This window comes from Symphalangus syndactylus, chromosome 7 (genome assembly GCF_028878055.3).
Source record: "Symphalangus syndactylus isolate Jambi chromosome 7, NHGRI_mSymSyn1-v2.1_pri, whole genome shotgun sequence".
Lineage (NCBI taxonomy): Eukaryota > Metazoa > Chordata > Mammalia > Primates > Hylobatidae > Symphalangus > Symphalangus syndactylus.
The window spans coordinates 58,996,423-59,015,117 of record NC_072429.2 but is presented as its reverse complement, the minus strand read 5'-3'; the positions used below and the strand labels follow the sequence as shown (position 1 = coordinate 59,015,117).

General features: G+C 37.6%; 1 protein-coding gene across 2 annotated transcripts in view; it reads right to left on the bottom strand.

Moving 5' to 3' along the window:
• The window catches only part of TOX (thymocyte selection associated high mobility group box), a 310,511-nt gene that overhangs the window by 17,079 nt on the left and 274,737 nt on the right, over positions 1-18,695 (bottom strand). For both annotated transcript variants that reach the window (XM_055286321.2, XM_055286322.2), the window contains 2 exons: positions 14,298-14,528; positions 3,096-3,176 (listed from right to left, as the gene is read on the bottom strand). In XM_055286321.2, the coding sequence (XP_055142296.1) occupies positions 3,096-3,176; positions 14,298-14,528 (312 nt within the window). The remainder of the gene's footprint in view (positions 1-3,095; positions 3,177-14,297; positions 14,529-18,695) is intronic.

The window sequence follows — 18,695 nt, the reverse complement described above, 5'->3', positions numbered from 1 at the left end:
TATACATCTTTGTCTCTCAGCACCCAGCCCTGTGTCTGACATAGAACAAGTGTCCTGCAGCCCTGCTCTGGATGCAGAGTATGGCCTAGGGGTGAAGAGGGAAGAAGGAGCAGACTGGGACTATGACATGGCCACAAATTAGTGAAAGATCTATTGGCCTAGGAATGCAAAGTCATATCTGGGGAAATGAATGCCTTGCCTGGAAAATAGGTACTAAAATATATAGCTCTGGATGAGTAAGTCAAAGTGGCTGGGAAGAATTTAGGAAAATGGACAAGGTGCTCTGGCTAACACAGCTTTTCATGAACAAAAATGACCTTATCAGAGAGAATGTCAATGCTGTGCCATGACTCTGAGGCACTGGGTATTTTAGGGGTACAGGAGAGCACATTGAGAGGACTCATGAGCAGCATGGCCCAGCAGAAGACTGAGGGCAGTGCAGATCAATGTCAGCCTTGGCCACTGGTTACCTGCAGGTGTCTTTCCTCTTCAGTGAAATGTTGATAATCAAGCCTACTTCAAGGGATAAGGCCTGAGGATTAAGGGAACTTACGCACGTAAAATGATCCTTTAAAAACATAAGTCCCATCAGGCTATCTGTCCCCTACCAGAACCCATTCTGTGGCTTCCCTTTGTACTGAGAATGAACCCAGCTCCTTTCAAATGTCCTGCAAGTCCTTCAGGATTGGGCTCCTGCCCATCTTTCCAACTTCAGCTCAAACCACACTCTCTCCATTCACTCAGCTCTGGCCACACAGATCTTTTCAATTCAAGGAAACATTTTGCCACCCTGAGTCTCTGCACTTGTTGTAGCACTGCCTGGCCAGCTCTTTCCTCAGGCTCTCTGGTTCTACAAGCTCCTGTCTTCCTTCAACCCCCAGATCCAATGTCACCTCTTTAAAGAGGTCTTTGCCGATCACCTAAGCAGATCCCTTGCTTTATCTCCTCCAGAATACTTGGATTCTCAAATCTCAATCATTTATTAGTTTATGTTTTCACTAACGATTTCCCTTGACGAAAGAGAAAGTTCTTCAAGTCTAGGGAAAGGATTTGCCTGTTTTCCACAGCATTCTCTGAGCCTGGCATAGTGCTTGGCACAGAGCACAAGCCCAGGAAGATTGGTCAAATGAATATACAAATGGGGGGTGGGGAAAAAATAGAGCTTGGTTGGCACATGGTGGTTCCTGGGAGTTGCAATTATGGAATATATCGTGTAGCATTTTCTGTTTGCCCCTTTAAATCTTTTAAAATAGGGAAATAATTTATAACATAGTAAAAAATTATAATGTAGAAACAATATGTTTAAATATGACTGGTTATTATTTGCCTTGTCATAATTAAAATGGAAAAGAATTAGATTTTTATATATGTGATTATATCTTATGGGAGGATAGGTTGGGAAATTTTCTGATGATATCTAGACAGTTACAATGCAAATATCCACTCACATACAACACTGGAGGGTCATTTTTTTTAACCTGGAGAGGAAGTTTGTAACTTTCCTTCAATTTGTATACACACAATAGATGGTTGTACATAAATAGATATTCAACAGCTCCAGCAAAATTTCTACTGCCAAAGAGAAGAAAAATGTCAGAGTAAGCTGTAAAAAAAGTGCTTGGTTTTTTAAATGTAGAAATGGCAATTCGCAGCATTTATACAAATTGCCGTACACTGCGGGTTGCAACTCTGAAACTGAATAGTAAGAAAAGTTGCAGCTAAGAGCAAATCTGAGGACACTTGTTTTGAAAGTAAAGGCTTAGTCAGTATCACAGCATTCTGGCAATCTGCATATCATTAACTAGTGTGCTTTGTATTGGCATTGAGACTTCATGTATTGATTTGCTCCCATGTAAAGTGCTCTGACTAAAACTCTATTTAAAATCTTCAAAAAGAATCTGATCTTGGATGAAATAAGGAGAATTAACTTTTTAAAAGCCCTGTCATGTTTTTGGCATAATTATCTGTTAACAATATCCACATGACTATTTAATCCAATGGCTATATTGATCTAATATTTTACACTTTTTAGGTTATAATTTTATATACATTCTATGTAATATATGCAGAAATATGAGTTGGTATCAGCAGAAAACATAAATAGCTTCAGAAGGGGTTAGATAAATTAGAAAGTGTGAGATAATACAAAAAAGCTCGAAATTTTAAGGTAAATTATATCTAACTAAAGTTTTCTCACAGTGCCATACCTTAGAAGTAGAACATAAGACTGGATTGGACAAATAGTTTACTGAAATTTCTTATGCATTTGTACTTTGGGCTCTCTTTTCTTCTCTGCATCAGTATATTCAGTATGTATTTTCCTCAATAAAACATAATTTATATAGTTATTTTAGAGTTACAATGAGTCTGGATATTTGTGAATGAGAAAAAAAGTCTTTTCTAAGGGGAAATGGGATGAAGTCCAGAGCCCCAGACCACAGTGAACACACTAACAGCCAATTTGCGACTTGAGATAACAGTGTCTAATGCTTATAGACTCAGTCCATTTCTCTGAGGTTACCTTCTGAAGAATTCCATGATGGAAATTGTATCTTTAATAACATGAAACCAATCAGTCAACTCTTGAGTATTTATAACAGGAAGAACTAGCGTTTAAGATATTCTAAATCACTAAATATTTTTAAGCAGTGTTTTTATTTTCAAACAAAATGATGTGATTTATAAACATTTTTGGGTCCTGCTTACCTCCTAATGCTGCTGTAATGAGTCTAGAACTTACAGCTGGCATGTCCTCAGTAAAGGCCAATGGCATGGGGGCCTGGAGGCGATTTAAGAAGGGGATATGGAGAAGTAGAAAGTTGGCTCAGGTTGAAGAATGTACTGTGACTAATCCACAAAACCAATCATCCACAGGTGGACAATATTTTAGAAATGGCCCAGGGGATGCTGCTCTGGTCTTTTGGAGCTGAACGAATATTTCCATATCATATAGTTTGTTTGTAATTTACTTTTTTTTTTCCAACAAAGAAGATTGTGCAGAATCGTTAAAGTGATCTTTTATGCCTTTAAGTGACTATCAAAGTCTGCGCCGAGATGGTCACAATCCTTCACAATATCACACAACTGCACGTTACCTTGGATACAAGGCTGGCTCTGTATGCTGCGAGTTGCTTCAGGTACTCCTTCTTCGCAGCCTCGGTTTTCTTTTTATAGACCTGCAACAACAGCAAAGAGTCTTAAATTAGTAAGTGCATCTGCTTTTGTTTTCAGAGAAGTACAATATAGAATGATAATTGCACACACATACACACTTATAGTTATATAATATAATAATATATATCTCCCCAAAGATTATGTTTTCTTACTGAAACAGATTTTTAAGAAGTATGGCAATAGACTAGAAAAGAAAAAAAAAGTTAACAACAGTAAAACTTTACACTTTTACACAAAACATATGAAAGGATTTATCTGGGTAGATATGAGTGTAGAGGTAGTTGTTGGCTTACAAAGATACTACTGACGAAGGTTCCCAGGGAAACCACATGAGAATAAATAAGGCATTCATATTTATATAATGGGCAGATAACTCCACAGCACATTCACATCCTGATATATATGTTCCATGCTAAATACAAAAACAAAGACAGAATTTAGAGATGACAAATCATGTTCAATAAGCAAATCAAAGGAAACAGAATGGAGAGTGCAGGTTCATCACTGAGTTAAGATTTGGAGCCTTTAAGTTCTACTTTCAAAGACTCAGGAAACAGTGATGGTGATTAAGGACACGTTTGGGAGAGGAATGGGAAGCCCAAGTGGCTGTAGATTGCATGCGTGCCCTGCCCTGCAGTCCACTCTGGTCATGTCCTTTCCAAGAAAAACACTGGATGTCATGGGTCTGTGGACATCTCATTTTGAAAAGGTAAAAATGTTCTGAAATGAATTTCAGTTTACAGAAGCTTTCCATTTCTGAGAGGGAATCATCTTGAAAATAAAAGCAAAATCACCCTAAATTGAGCAAAAGTACTGAAAAATGACTTGCTTGTATGCTAAAGGTCACATCGCTAAGTTAAACAGTGAGCAGCCATTAGAGTTGAAAATGAAAGATTAGCAAAGTGAACACACATGGCCGTCTGCTACCATTAAGTTGATTCTTTCAAGGCTTTAGAGTATATTTTTGGCAGTCTTTTGAAATCAGCCTGAAAGAACAAAATATTTTTCATCCTTCACTGTGTAAATGGAAATGTATTTTCATTGATATGGCTATTTTAAATTTCCCACATTTTGGATTTTACAGCAGGGCATAAGGCTTGGCTAATATTTTGTAATGCTGAACTCAAAAACAGACACACAGATCAGTATTGAAAAGTGGCTTCAGAATTAGTCAGAGTAGTTAAATATAAATTATGTCTAAAGACCAAATATCTGCCATTTGGCAGCAGGGGTCAATTTATGGTTTCAAATGCTGACTGTGGTTTGCTGAGCCCAACACCAACTATGAAATTCGAGATGTGAGAAATATTATTTATTCATGAATATTTTAATTAAAGCAGAACATTTTGCTTAAGGTAAACAAATGACTAACCTTGTCAACAGAATTATAACAGGACTGTATGAAATGAATGGGCTAATTTTTCTCCTAAAGGGTGGGGGAGCTTCAGCCTTGACTTCTGTATTTGGCATTTTGGTCTAATAAAAGCCAAGTAAAATAAGGAATTAAGAATTAGTACAATATTATCATATAATCAATGTGCCATCGTACTAAGTATGAAACTAAAGAAACTTTAAAAATTATATTTCAGAGTTTTAAGCAAAAAGCCAATAAATCCTTTGGTTCAAGCACAGGAGTATTCTAAATTTACTGAGCTAATTATTGGAAGTCAAATTCAAATTCTTTTTTGGACATTCACACGTGAAAACAAATAAATGCTAAAGTCGAGTAAGTGCCTTTGAACAGTGTGATCTGTGTGTATCGTAAGCCTTGGTGCAGCCACGAAACAGCTCTCCTGCTTTTCATTGATTTACTTTTTTTTGAGAGACAGATTTCTGTTTATAGTTTTTCCTTAAACCTCTTCTCAAAGACATAATTTATAATTAATGACCTTAAACTGACAATGTTTACATTTGCTTTTAATACTTCAAAACTTTCAAGAGGGTTTTTCTCCCATACAGATAGAAATCCTATTCAGGACTTTGAAGCAAACATTTAGTCAATAGGTCTTTTATGGTAATGCATCTTTGTATACCCTAAGCATTTCTATCATGCTTTTATTAATATGCTACTCCAAGTGACTCCCATTCAGCTAACTAGGATGTGTTTTGCTTTCAAAGGCAAATAGAATGCACTTTGGTTCATAGCATTGCCCACAGTGGCATTTTCTAAGTTGTGGCAGATAAGACAGTACTGCCAGATGGTCTGACTACAGCATCTATCATTTTTCTTTCATTGGTTTCTACTGAAACAGCAACAGTGTGACTACGATGCTATCCCTTTGTTGAGCTCCTGGCAGTTAACATCACACAAAGCGTTAACTTTCCTGAAATTTGTTGTTTAACAACCAGGGAAGAAAGGTGGCTAACTCCACATGTTTCAGGCTGCATATTTGCCCCTGGTTTCCCTCCAGAATCGATGTTGTTACAGGATACCTGACTAGCATGCAGAGTCCCCTGTTTTCTACAAATGGCTCCCTATTGGCTATTGATGATTGGCTATGTGGGATCATCGCATAAGTGCCTAAATACCACTTTAGAAAAGAGTAAACTCATCATGTCACATTACATGGATTGATGGATACACTCTTTCCTGAATAGCTGCAGATGTTCAGAGGGAGAATTCAAAGGGGGGTCATTTCAGAAGGTAGATTCCTGTAATTGTGTTGAAAGGGGAGTAGCATGGACCAGAATTAAAATCTGAGGTGATCTCCTCAATAGTAATTAGCACCTCAATCTTTGAGAACTACCTGATGGCTCCCATTTTGTACACTCTGTATATCTTTCTGATGTTACCTTCTAAAATTGGACAAGGATGTTGCTTGAATTCTATATTTAATGGAAATGTCTGAAGAAAGGCCTCAACTATGAATGAATGATAATGATATATAAAAATTCCACATGCAGGTGAAGTAGGGGAAATGCTTTAAAAAAAGATGTTTAAAAATTATCAGTAAAAAATCTCTCAAAAACATTTCAAAGCCTCTAATGATAGATAAAGAAAGTCCTCTGCTTGCAGAGAGCAAAGATATCCCAGCACAGCATTTGGCAATGAACAACCACTGCCACGAGCAAGTGCACAGACCTTCTAACTGACAAAGATGGGTCTGATTTATGTCAAAGTTCAGTTTAGGAAAGAAATGGTCTCTCACTCTTAGGGAAAGACAAATATTTTAAAGGTATGTGATTCATACAGTAAATATTAGTATTTAGTTGAGTTACAAAATGGCTTCCAAATGGTCCACAGCTGTTTGAAATAAAGTAAAAAGTTGGCCAGATGAGGATTTAAAAATCATAATACATCATTTATCATTTTCCCCCACTCATCCAAACACGTTTGAATTCATCCTGTCCTAACTAAGTTATATGCTGTGGTTTTTTATTCCAAGAAAGCTACCATATCCCATCTAAGGATTGCATCTCAGTGGCTAAACTAAAACATATATAATGGCTAAACTAAAACATACGTAGATAGTCATCAAATAGCAATTCTAGAGAACCCAAATCCTGTCACATGATCTAGTGATTCACTGAGGCATTTTTGAAATGCTCTAAATACCAGCATGTACACATGTTTTCATAAGCTAATAATCCCTAATTGAAATCAGCAGTTCAATATCAACGATATGAGAAACTCAAACAGAAAAAAATTTCTCATACAATCTGTCATTTTCCTTTTACTTTCTGCTTCTTCCCTAAGCAAACAATCCATCTAGCTCATATAGAAAAGCAAAATCTTATAAATGCCATTTAATTCCTTCTTCCTTCCTTCTTTTCTGCTCTAGCCCTTAGTTAATCTCTAGTCATAGTTTATTTCAACAGTCTTTACAATAATAAGAAGAAAAAATGTAAAATTCTTCCAATTCTGGATTCTATCCAAAAACTAAAGGCATTCTTCATTCTGGGTAAGTTCAAATGTAGTTTTTCCCACTACTATTTCATATTTATAGAAAATCCTTAGAAATGTATAAGGATTTAGAATTTAACCACAGTTCCCTGCAATATTTTTTAGAAATTTAAAATTTTCAGCTTCTTTCAAGGCTGTTGTTATTTAGGTCAGTTAGAGCAAGTGCATCTATATTTTATATAGAACTTAGTCCATTTAACTTAATGGGTAAATGTCCATCTTGTATAACTCGCTCAGCATTTTCTTAGGCTCCAAGGCCTTTAGAAAGTGGTACTCAGAGGATTGAAAACATTATACCATGTGACAAACGTCTTGCTGTGGATTCCTTTTGAGGACTGTCTGACCCATGTAAATGGTCTCAGCATATCGGTTTGACCTGTTTCTGGAATGGTAAGAATCCGAACCCAGGTCCTTGCCTGAAAAAATGGCTACAAAATATATATCTGTTGATTTATTAAATGACGGTCACTAAGGAAAGTATGATGTTGTTCAGTTATGCTTACCAATCTATTGAGTGCCCAATATGTGCCTACTGTGGTGTGAGGCACCGATGTTATAAAATTAAAATCAAAAAGTCATTAAAAATTACGCCTCCATTGTGTGCATTTTGCGGATCCTGCACTCTCTCTATGTATTACCTCTAATTCTTTCGATAAAAATGTTGCATTGGCATAATGAATATGGGATAATCCCCATTTTGCAGATAAGAAAACAGACTAGAATGGGTAATTATTTTACCTAATATACTAGAACAGGTATATGGTAAAACCATGGTGTGAATAAAATGAGTCTGGTGTCAAATGTTCCATCTTTCTTTGCTCAATGGTTTCTCCTAGCCATGAGAACTCTTTTTGATTCTTCTCTCAAGACATACAACTGCAAGGCCTGGTCTCTTTTGTTCACTGCTGAAGCCCCAGCATGCTTGGAACATCGTAGGTGCCCATGAAATATTTATTGAGCATCTAATCCATGGTCTCTCCTTCTATGAATCAGCATTAGCACGTGTGCTAAGGATGAAACTGAACTGCGTGTTCTGAATTACAATGTACATCAATGGAAACAGTGGATTGATACACGGGTATACAATCCACCCAAACATGTTTTCCAATTATAGATAAAGCACAACAGACTTGAAGGAGTATTATGTTTAAATTATTTTCCTGCCAACATCATGGAAAATTTCAAATGAAATGTCTGCTCCCATGGTGTCTCAGCATATGAATATTTGTATATGTGTAAAACAAATGCTTATGCCCATAAAGGCACATAAGAATCACATTTATGTACCAATAATTGTATACGTGGATATATATAATATATGTAATAAATATATAGATAAATACCCGAATTTTACAAGTATGCTCACCATTTCATGTAATAATTTTCATTGCTCAGTTTCAAATTTGTGTGAATATGGCCTTTGCTTACATTCTACAGTTTTTAAGCGAGCAACTGTTTTACATATCCTTCACTCCTAGTTTTTAAAAAATTGGGAAAATGCTTAATGTTTAAAAGAAAATGGCCAAGATAAACACATGTGTGAATGTTATAGTGCGACAGGATTTTAGTTAACCTTAAGTATTGTTGACATAAAAATCCAAATTTTATCAGAAGATAAAGGGGAAAAAGAAACCCCGACAGCATTATGTAGTGGGTGTCTGAGCCCCAATGAAGAGGAAATGATTTGATTCTGTGGGCTCAGAGGATTTGTCAGCTGCCTCATAAGTATAATTCTGGCTCTTCATATCCCTGCTGCTTCTAATTTAGCAGGACAGGCTCATAATTGAAGCAAATTAACTATTTACACTTGCCACTTCTACCAGGGAAGAGGACACAGCAGCAGGAAAGAATGAGTAGGAAATTACATTCTTCCCACTTGTGTCAGATCTGCCCTTATATAAACACATTAACAGTAATTTCACGAGGCGTCAAACATAGGAATAAATACTGAGGAATAAAATAATGAGGTGTTGCTATTGAGCTGAACTGCTATGGCTAATATCCTTGGATATGAATTATGCATCTTGAAAGAAGGCATATGTTAACAGTATTCAAACAGTTTCCCTGCAAGTGAGATCTGCTCGTTAGGTTCTGGATCTCTAGGTAAATCCACTCTCCTCTTCCACGACAGGGCTAGCATTTACAAAAATACATGCTCTGGGTACCGTGGGCTGCGGTTTCTCCTGAATACACTAAACTCTGAATAGGCTTTCCACTCCATTTTTAGCAAAACAGCATGTTTATTTAGCTCTTTGGCTGCAGCTTTAAAGCCATTTAATGTAATGTAAACAAGAACATTTTGTTTGTAATTTGCTAAATGTCTTACAGCCTGACTGTGTCTCCAATTAGGAACTTAAGGTTCATTTAGTAATTTACATCTGGTTCTGATTTAAGGTGACTTTCCTTTTTCACTTAAGAGCCGGCTTGCCGTGGCTAAAAAGGACCCAAGAACACTTTATAGCTCTTTGGACCAACCCTTTCTGCTTCAGAGTGGGAAGAACTCTTTTATTTTGTAGGGTTTTATTCGTTCTATATTGTCACTGTGAACCCAGGTCCTCCACTACAATGACCAGAATCAGAGAGTTTAGAAATAATGGAGGTAGACAGGAAATTTAGCTGGAACCTCATAAAAAAGATGCTGAGGGTTGCTCAAACTCCTAGGATCCTAATACAAAGGGTGTGACATTGTTAACTTATTTTTCTTTCTCTGCAGGTTCCAGTCCGTGAAAGATAAGTAGCAGAGACCAACATCACAGCAATACTTATGTTTTATTTCCTTCTCCATCTGGTGCCTTTTAAACAACTTAGTATGCTTCTGAAATGGGCTCTCCATTGTCTTACGAGTCATTAGCATTTAAAACCCCCGGTTGGAATCCCAAACACAATTCTGCTCCCATTCCAGATTCAGTACCATCTTCCAAAGTATTAAAATGGGGAGATCTCTGATATGTGGAGTTTGTTCAGTGGCTTTGGTAGGAATGATTCATAAGGGAGGTTTTGTGTTCCTTGAGGATTTTTATCGCTTCTTTCAGCTTCCTTTTGATCTCTCTTCTTTGAAAGATTCTTCACAGAAACCAAAGTACATATTGTTTCTCACTCACCATGGATTCTGAAAATAAAGATCTGCCCTTCTGCAGTGGCTTCTTACTCCCGCCTATACTCCACAATGAGGAAGCATGTGATATAAACACACAGCAGCTCTATTAGTCATGTTCCCTCTGGCTGTCAAGAAAACATTCAATTGTAATCTCACTAATAGTCGTTTTTCCTTAAATATTGTAATTTTCTGAGGCCCCCAATAAGTCATCAATAATTTTGACCATTTTTCCCAGTTTGTGTTTATATTTGTAGCTGTTCGTAATTGTGGGCTATGATGACAACAGGATTTTGGAACAATTGTGGCACATGAAATCTTAGCCTTCCACCGGAACCAGCTGCCTACACAATGCCAACAGCATCACATGGTTGGTTCTGTAACATGCATATTTGTCCAAAATTTTGAATTTTAATAGTCTGCCTCGAATCTGCTCCAGGAACGTTCTTTTAAAAATACATAGCAGTATGTGTGCTCCCCAACTTGAATATTAAATGAGAACAAAACACAATTAATTTAAGTTTGAAACGGAGATATTATAGTATGTTGGCACAATGAGTTAACATAAAGGGAGAGAACAGGTGGTAATCTACTGTTGTAACACTTTGGGATATTTTGCTGAAATTTTCTGGATGCCCAAATGTGCATTTCAGGCAGGCACGTTTGTTCTGCTGATGACTCTAGCAAACTGCTAGAGAAGGGCTGCTGCGGAGCAGCAGAGCAGTGGCCCAGCCGGTGCAATGTGCTCCCTTTTGTAAGCAGTGTCTGATTTCATTAATTTGACCCTCTCCCTGCTTGGTTCTGGCACAGGCCTGCATCCAACGTGTGTCCTACACCATACCTTTTGGCATAATCTTCAGCCTCACTCTCTTGATTAAGCAAGATCATCTTTTACGTTCAAATGATAGGTTATGTTGAACTTCTGTGAAGTCAAAGGAGCATACGGCATGGGGACAAATCATTTTAGAGTGGCCAAAACTGTTTTGGTCATCCCAATGCCTTGTTTTGGTCATCCCAATGCCTTGTTTTGGTAACTCTTAAACAAGTGTTCAAATTTTAAAATATTTACTTTTATAAGATAAAAAAATTAATTTCTCTCAATCTTGGCATAATTGTTTTAGCAACTGGATTTTGATTGAGAAACTGCTTTATGATACCAAATGATTTATATAAGTCAACTATTATATAATTTTATCCTTTATAAAATGAATTTGCTCCCCAAACCCTATTTTCACTGAGAGACAACCCAAAGGTATACTCATTACAAGTTACTTACTAAACTAGGCAACATATGAAAGCTACAAATGAGAAACATACAAAAGAGAAAGAGAAAAATATTTGCCATCATATGTATACAATTAAAAAGCCTTGCACATAATTGTAATTATATCCACATTAGGGAGACCAGCCTTGATTCTGAATGCCAGAATGGGAAAATGGGAGTGATTTCCCTTTTTAACATGACAGTTGAGAGCAGTGAATCTCATATTTTTGGGGTCTGTAAATAACTTTGATGGTCAGACAAAATGAATGCAAAATGCTATCTTAATATTCTCCTCTTGCTGTATTAAAAATAAAAAGCCTTAGTGTAATAGAATTAGTGGGAAGAAACCTGCTGCCTGATATTTACTGCCTTGAGGAACTACCTGATTTTCATCATAAGAACATCATTATTCTTTTCCATCAGAAACATGAGAACAGGGATTTATATTTTAATACTGACAATGTAAAGAACCAATCGTGGGCTAGGGAACGCCTTTGCAGACCTCCCTCTTTAAAAACCACTGCTCTTGAATATGGAAAATAATTAGGAAAATGTAACTGGGGTCAGAGGATAGATAAGAGAAGTAAGGTGAGTGGCAGAGCAGGCGATTGATGTTTCCAGAAATGAAGAGTTTGGCAAAGTAGACATTAAAGAGGCACAAATGAGCCTTGAAACAATACTCCCAGTTCAGTCACTAAGTCTTAGGTAGGGAAGAGGGGCTGAGCCTTCACAGGGGAATCATGTGTCTTCAGATGAACAAGAATTGCTGTACCCAATCCCCAGGGAAGGGAATTGCTTTTGGGATGCTTTCTCCAGGAAATTTTGTCTCACAAAGCAACAAAGTTTACGGTACTGAAGCCAGGTGCATATTCAAGAACGCACAGAGGGCTTACTGGAGGAGACAGCGAGCTATGTCTTCATATGTGGCATCATGGATGGAGCAGGGAGGCATTAAGGTGACATTAAGGGAACAGGGAGGGGGTTGGGATTGCTGGTTGGAATACACTTAGTTTCTCATTCAGTGAGGCTCTGCTGAGTGGAGAAGTCAAGTCATTGTACAATTCACCCTGATCGTCCAACATCAGTTGGGAACCACATCTCAGGTTTGGCAACGTGAGAGCAAACTGACCCAAGTTAGAATAGAAACTAGCTTTAAAATTCTGCAACAACATGTTAGGTTTCGATTAGAATCCCATAATACAATGTCAACTACCCTCTAATGGTGAGTGGGTATTTTAATTGAGTGTACAGAGAACGTTTCGGTGGTGCGTTTCCTGTTCTTAAAGAAAACTCTTGCAACACAGAGCTCCATATGGCAGGCCTGTGCTTTCCTAGGACAGCACTCCTTCAGGCTGGCAATCTTGAAAAGGACGTAGGGAAATACATAGAGATTTCAGATTCTAGAAGACAGCTTTGACTTACAGAAAAGAGAGAATGGAGGGACCTGGAAGAGCAAGTTCTATGTTTCCTTAGCAACTGGTTTTGTCATTATCCCCATCATTAATTTCATAGGGTTTGTTAGGAAAAGCATTGTAAGTTGAGTGACAAGTTTTATTCATGGTAATTCTATGTACCAGGCATGTAACTGTAGATAAATCATTCAACACAATGGGGGTCTGTTTGTCTTATTCTCTGTTCTATCCTCAGTGCCTAGAACAGTGCCTGGTACATACGTGCTCAACAAATATTGGTTGAATAAACGAATGAATTTAATTTATATGGCCCCATTTTGTAATCTGCAAAATTTGGGTAATAATTTCCCTGTATATCTATGAGTATTGAGTAGAACAAATCAAATAAATAATGCAAAAGTGCTTTTAAAACTATAAGACACTATATACTTTATAGATGTTAATATATAATATAAACACAATATATAGATCCTTCTAGATGCATAAATAGGTGTGGGCTTTTTTGTATTTACATAATTCCTGGACATGATGAGGAAAGATTGATGACTCTAATTAAGAATAAAATATGAGACTAGTTCATCACTAATGCAATTCAGTATTCTGCAATGGCTAAAACTGCATCTACATAGTTATTTCAATCACTTATTTTAATGAAAAGGCTTTTAAATTTTTGTTTGTGATGCTGAGATTTTTAGATGGTGACCATGGCCATCTAGTTCCTGGTTTAGAAATGTCGGATCAACATTACTTCTTTGTTTAGGTCGGCTCCATCCTCTCCTGAACCCTCACTCTCTCTATGACTCCAATCCTCTTTAAGACCTTCTGAGCTATTTATGCTGTGTCCGTGGTGTCTCACGTGGCCTTCCCTGAGCATGGTCCTCAGTCACACCAGGGCAATACATGAGAGAAGGAAAAAACCAGGCATCTGGTCCCATTTAACACAGCCTAAAAATATGGTGTAAATACATATGGGGGATTGAATAACAGCCCCTGGCGGTCTTTAGGGAATGGCTAGGGGAGGAAACCCTTGAATTTGAGGTTCATTTAGCAAAGAGCAAAGAGGGTTTTGATGACAAAATGGTAAATAGTAAGTGCTGAAGAGAGGTGTGGACAGTTTTCAAAATACTTTTAGGACTTTTTTTTCAGTCTTTATGTTCACATTGGCAACATTAAGGAATAAGGCAATCCTGGCTGAGCTATGTAAAAGTGCTTCCAAAAGTAACTAAACTATATAAACTTTGAAACAAAGGAATCAACATGCTATTTATGGAGGAGTAATAAAGGAGTATAACATTATGTGAACGTCTCAGAAAGTCTGGTTCGGATGGGGACACATTCTCAGCGTCTGTTCTGGGATCTAAAGAAATTACTCGAAGCCCTGGGAAGCCATTTCTTCAGACTGCACAATCTCAGCTTATGTAGATTCCCATTCCACTGGGAATCCCTTACCTGTTTCTGCTCTTCTCCTAAACCATCCCACATTGAAGCCACAATTTTAGAGACTTCGCCAAAGGTAGCGTTTGGATTTTGGCCCTTGATGGCGGCCTGAGTATCACGAAAGAATAACGCATAGGCAGACACAGGCTTCTGGGGCTCATTGGGATCCTTCTTCTTCTTCTTTTTGGGAGTTTTTGGTTTTTTCCCCATATCAGAGGCAGGCCGCTTCTCTCCACCATTGATCTGAAAGAGAAATCAAAAGAGAATTATAGGGGAACTGAGACAATTTGAGGACAAGACATATTGTTGTTTTCCTTTGAGACTTAGACACATAGACTCACCCATTCACATCACTCAAACACAAGCTTTTCTAAGGGACACATTGTTTTGTTATTGTTTTTTTTTTCCCCAGATGAAACTGCATATTTCAAGTAGTCTTCATATTCATCCTACTCCCAACTTTACTTACCTAGCTTTGAAAAAAGTTGGCTCTTTTTATATTATTACACTATTAAATACAACCCCTTAACATTCCTAACTTTTTATCTTACACTGTAACTGTGTCAATGGCAGATTTCTCTTATAGTAACACTATTGGATGAAAAATCTAACTTGTTTTCTTCTAAGGAAGTTATCCTTGTCTTTTTTGTTTGTTTGTTTTTTGAGACGGAGTCTTGCTCTGTCGCCAGGCTGGAGTACAGTGGTGCAATCTCAGCTCACTGCAACCTCTGCCTCCCGAGTTCAAGCAATCCCCCTGCCTCAGCCTCCCCAATAGCTGGGACTACAGACGCACGCCACCACACCTGGCTAATTTTTTGTATTTTAGCAGAGATGGGCTTTCACCATGTTGGCCAGGATGGTCTCAATCTCCTGACCTGGTGATCCACCTGCCTTGGCCTCCCAAAGTGCTAGGATTACAGGTGTGAGCCACCGTGTCCAGCCATCCTTGTCTTTCTAATTATGGCTTTAAAACCTTGGGGGCAGCATGCCCAATAAATAAAGTCAAGTGGCTTTTGACTTTGCCCCTAGGTCTACGGAATGCTGCCAGGAAAACCCAGCGATGCTCATGGTTTAAAGAATGGTATGGTCTAGACCCTAGATCGGTGCTGTCCAGTGGAACTTTCTCCAATGATGGAAAAGTTCTATGATTTGCACTATTCTATATGGCAGCCACTAACCATATGAAGCTAGTGAACACTGGAAATGTGGCTAGAGTTAATCAGGAGCTAAATTTTTAACTTTGTTCAAATTTAAATAGCTACATATGACTAATGGCTACCATATCGGAGAGTGCACCTCCAGAAATTAGATTCTAGAGAGTTCTAGAAAAGGTTTTTACTCAATTTAAAAGTAGATTCTATTTTCTCCCATGTTCCTAAAATATGAATATTTTGATAATTTTAATTGTTATTCTGATACAACTGAGAAAAAACACGTTGAGTATATTTAAGATGGCTGTATTTGAATATTATCTTTGTTACTAACTAGATGTGATATCAATTCATCCACCTCTAAAATAAAGCATTTTGGATAGGATTTCTTTCCGGCTCTAAAATTATATGAGTCTACATGAATACAAAATAGGGCTGCATCTGAAGGATTCAATTTCCACATGCCTTGCCCCCTAACGAAGTGTCAAGGCAGCTTCTGTACCCTCACCTTCTATTGTAGTGGTTGTAGTTGCCTTCTCTCTGCAGATATAATGTAATATATATCTTATTTAGATAAATTCCTAGGTGGGGTATTTGTGTAAAATAACTGCCACCATGGGAGATGAAGCATGATGTACAGAGAGGTCTGTGGATATGATTTCAGAGGACCTTGCTTCATGCCCTCTTTTTACTATTTTTAGCTGTTACCTTGGTTAAATTAATTTCTCCAGGCCTCTGTTTCCTCTAGTGAAAACCAGGTATGATGCCATTTTATAATGACTAAGATGGTATATATTTATATATGTGTAGAACTCTAAAAGCGTATTCAAATATCAATTATGACATGGTATAAACTTTCAAAATAATTCATTGAATGGGTGGATGGAAAATACTTTAATATTAATATGCGATACCTTATAATCAGTGTGAAAGATATACCCAAGCACCAAAAAGAGATAAGCAAAAGTTATGTGATTTCTTTGTCTTTGTCTTTATTGAGAAACCTATTAAAAAGATTATCATTCTGAAATTGTCTACTGAAGCAGATCAAAGAACCCCAGGGGGACAGGATGCTGTGAACCAAGTTGACAAGCTAATGTAGATTAACACTAGATGATAACTTCCCTGAGATGGATCAGAGAGGTGATCCTGTGAAGTCACTGGCCACCATGTAAATCTGTCAGAGACTCAGCATGTCTGGTGCTTGATATTCGACAAACTGGAATAATAATGCTATATTAAAACACATAGGCATATATATGACCTAGAATGGTGCTTCTCAAACATGGCTGCACACTAGAATCACCTGGTCAGCTTTTAATACCCTGATGTCCAGGTCTTACTCTACACAGATTAAAGCAGATGCCTAGGGGTGGGAGACTGGCCTCAGTCACACCCTCTGAACTCTACTCTTCCAACTGGCACTTCGATATCTTGAGAGACAAAACAAACAAGCAAAATTTTTCTGTGCCCCAAAGCTACCCATGGCCATATTTTTCTCCTTTTCACAACCAAACTCCTCCAAGTGGTTGGCTGTGCTGGCCTGATGCAGCCTCTGCAACCTATTTCCATGTGCTTTCCTGTCACTTAGCTCTCAATTAGATCTCCACTGGCCACACTGCTGAATCCAGTGGATGCTTGAGTCTCCCCCTTACCTGATTCTCGCTGTGAGGGCCCTCTCTCCCACTGGTTCCCTAACATCACCATCTCTGAGTTTTACTCCTACCTCACTGGCCCTGATGTTTTCAGAATCATTTTAGGGTCATCCTTTTCCACCTGGCCATTAATTGGTAGCAATTCCTGATTTGTTTTGCAGTAAACTCCCTTGTCTTGTTAGTGTACTTAGGTAATCTCACATGTAAGCAGGGTTTCCATTACTATTTGTGGGTGGATGGTTTTCAAGTTCATGTTTCCCTTGAGTTTTGCACACCCAGAAACAACTGTTAGTTGACATCTGTATTTGCAAGTCTCAAAGATATTTCAAACTTAAGTCAAGCTTATTTAGTTTTGTATATTTCCATTCATAGCACGTATCAAGCTTGTAATCACACAATAATGTACGTGGTTGTTAGATCTACTCCTGTCCGTGTGTAGGCACTATGAAGGGAGGGGTTGGGCCTGGTTTTGCCCACTAGCACGTATCATGGTCCCTGATACATAGTAAATGCTTAACGTTTGTTATAGTAGTAATAAAAATATGAATGCAAAATGATAATATTTTGTAAACATGGCCATTCTTACAGTCACAATCATAAAATATTTATTTAAAGGGAGACAAAAGGAGTCAACAAGGTCCACAATGAAGAATACTAAAGATAGAATGGTCAAGGGTACAGACTTTCAGTTATAAGATGAATAAGTTCTGGGGATCTAACATACAGCACAATGACTACAGTTAATACTGTGTTGTATACTTGAAATTTGTTAAAAGAGTAGGTTTTAAGCATTCTCATTTTAAAAAAAGTGACTAGGTGAGGTGATAGATAGGTTAATTAGTTTATTGTGGTAATCATTTCATGACGTACACATATATCAAAACATCATGTTGTACACTTTAAATATATACAATTTTATTTTTCAATTATACCTCAATAAAGCTATAAAAAGAGTCATCCTCATATTCCATCAAAGATTAAGAGAAATTGGGAACAAAGTACAGAAATAAATGAATGCTTATTCATATGGAATATTACCTAGACTCATTTTAAATTTTAATTAAAAAATTAATGATCTGACACATTGAAATCTCCATGATTACAGATTATATCAATCTTTCTGGAAAATAATCAAATGTCAATCATAGAGATAAATTTCCCATCGTGCAATTTAAATGCTCTTATTAAAAGATTTCCCCACATTATTTAAATAGTTTTTGTGATGGTTAATTTTAGGTGTCAAGTTGATTGGATTAAGGAATTCCTAGAGAACTGGTAAAATACTACTTCTGGGTGTGTCTGTGAGGGTGGTTTCCAGAGGAGACTGGGGTGAGTCAGGAGACTGGGGTGAGTCAGCAGACTGGGTGGGGAAGACAGACCCTCAATGTGGCCAGCCACCCTTCAATAGGCTGGGGTCCTGGATAGAACAAAAAAGACAGAAAAAAGACAACTTTCTCTCTCTCTCTCTTTCTCTGTCATACATGTGCTCTTTGTCCTTCTGCTTTCTACCATGGGAAGACACAGCAAGAAGGCTCTCGCCGAGGGCCTCTTGAGCCTCTAGAATTGCAAGAAATGTATCTCTGTTCTTTATAAATTACCCACTT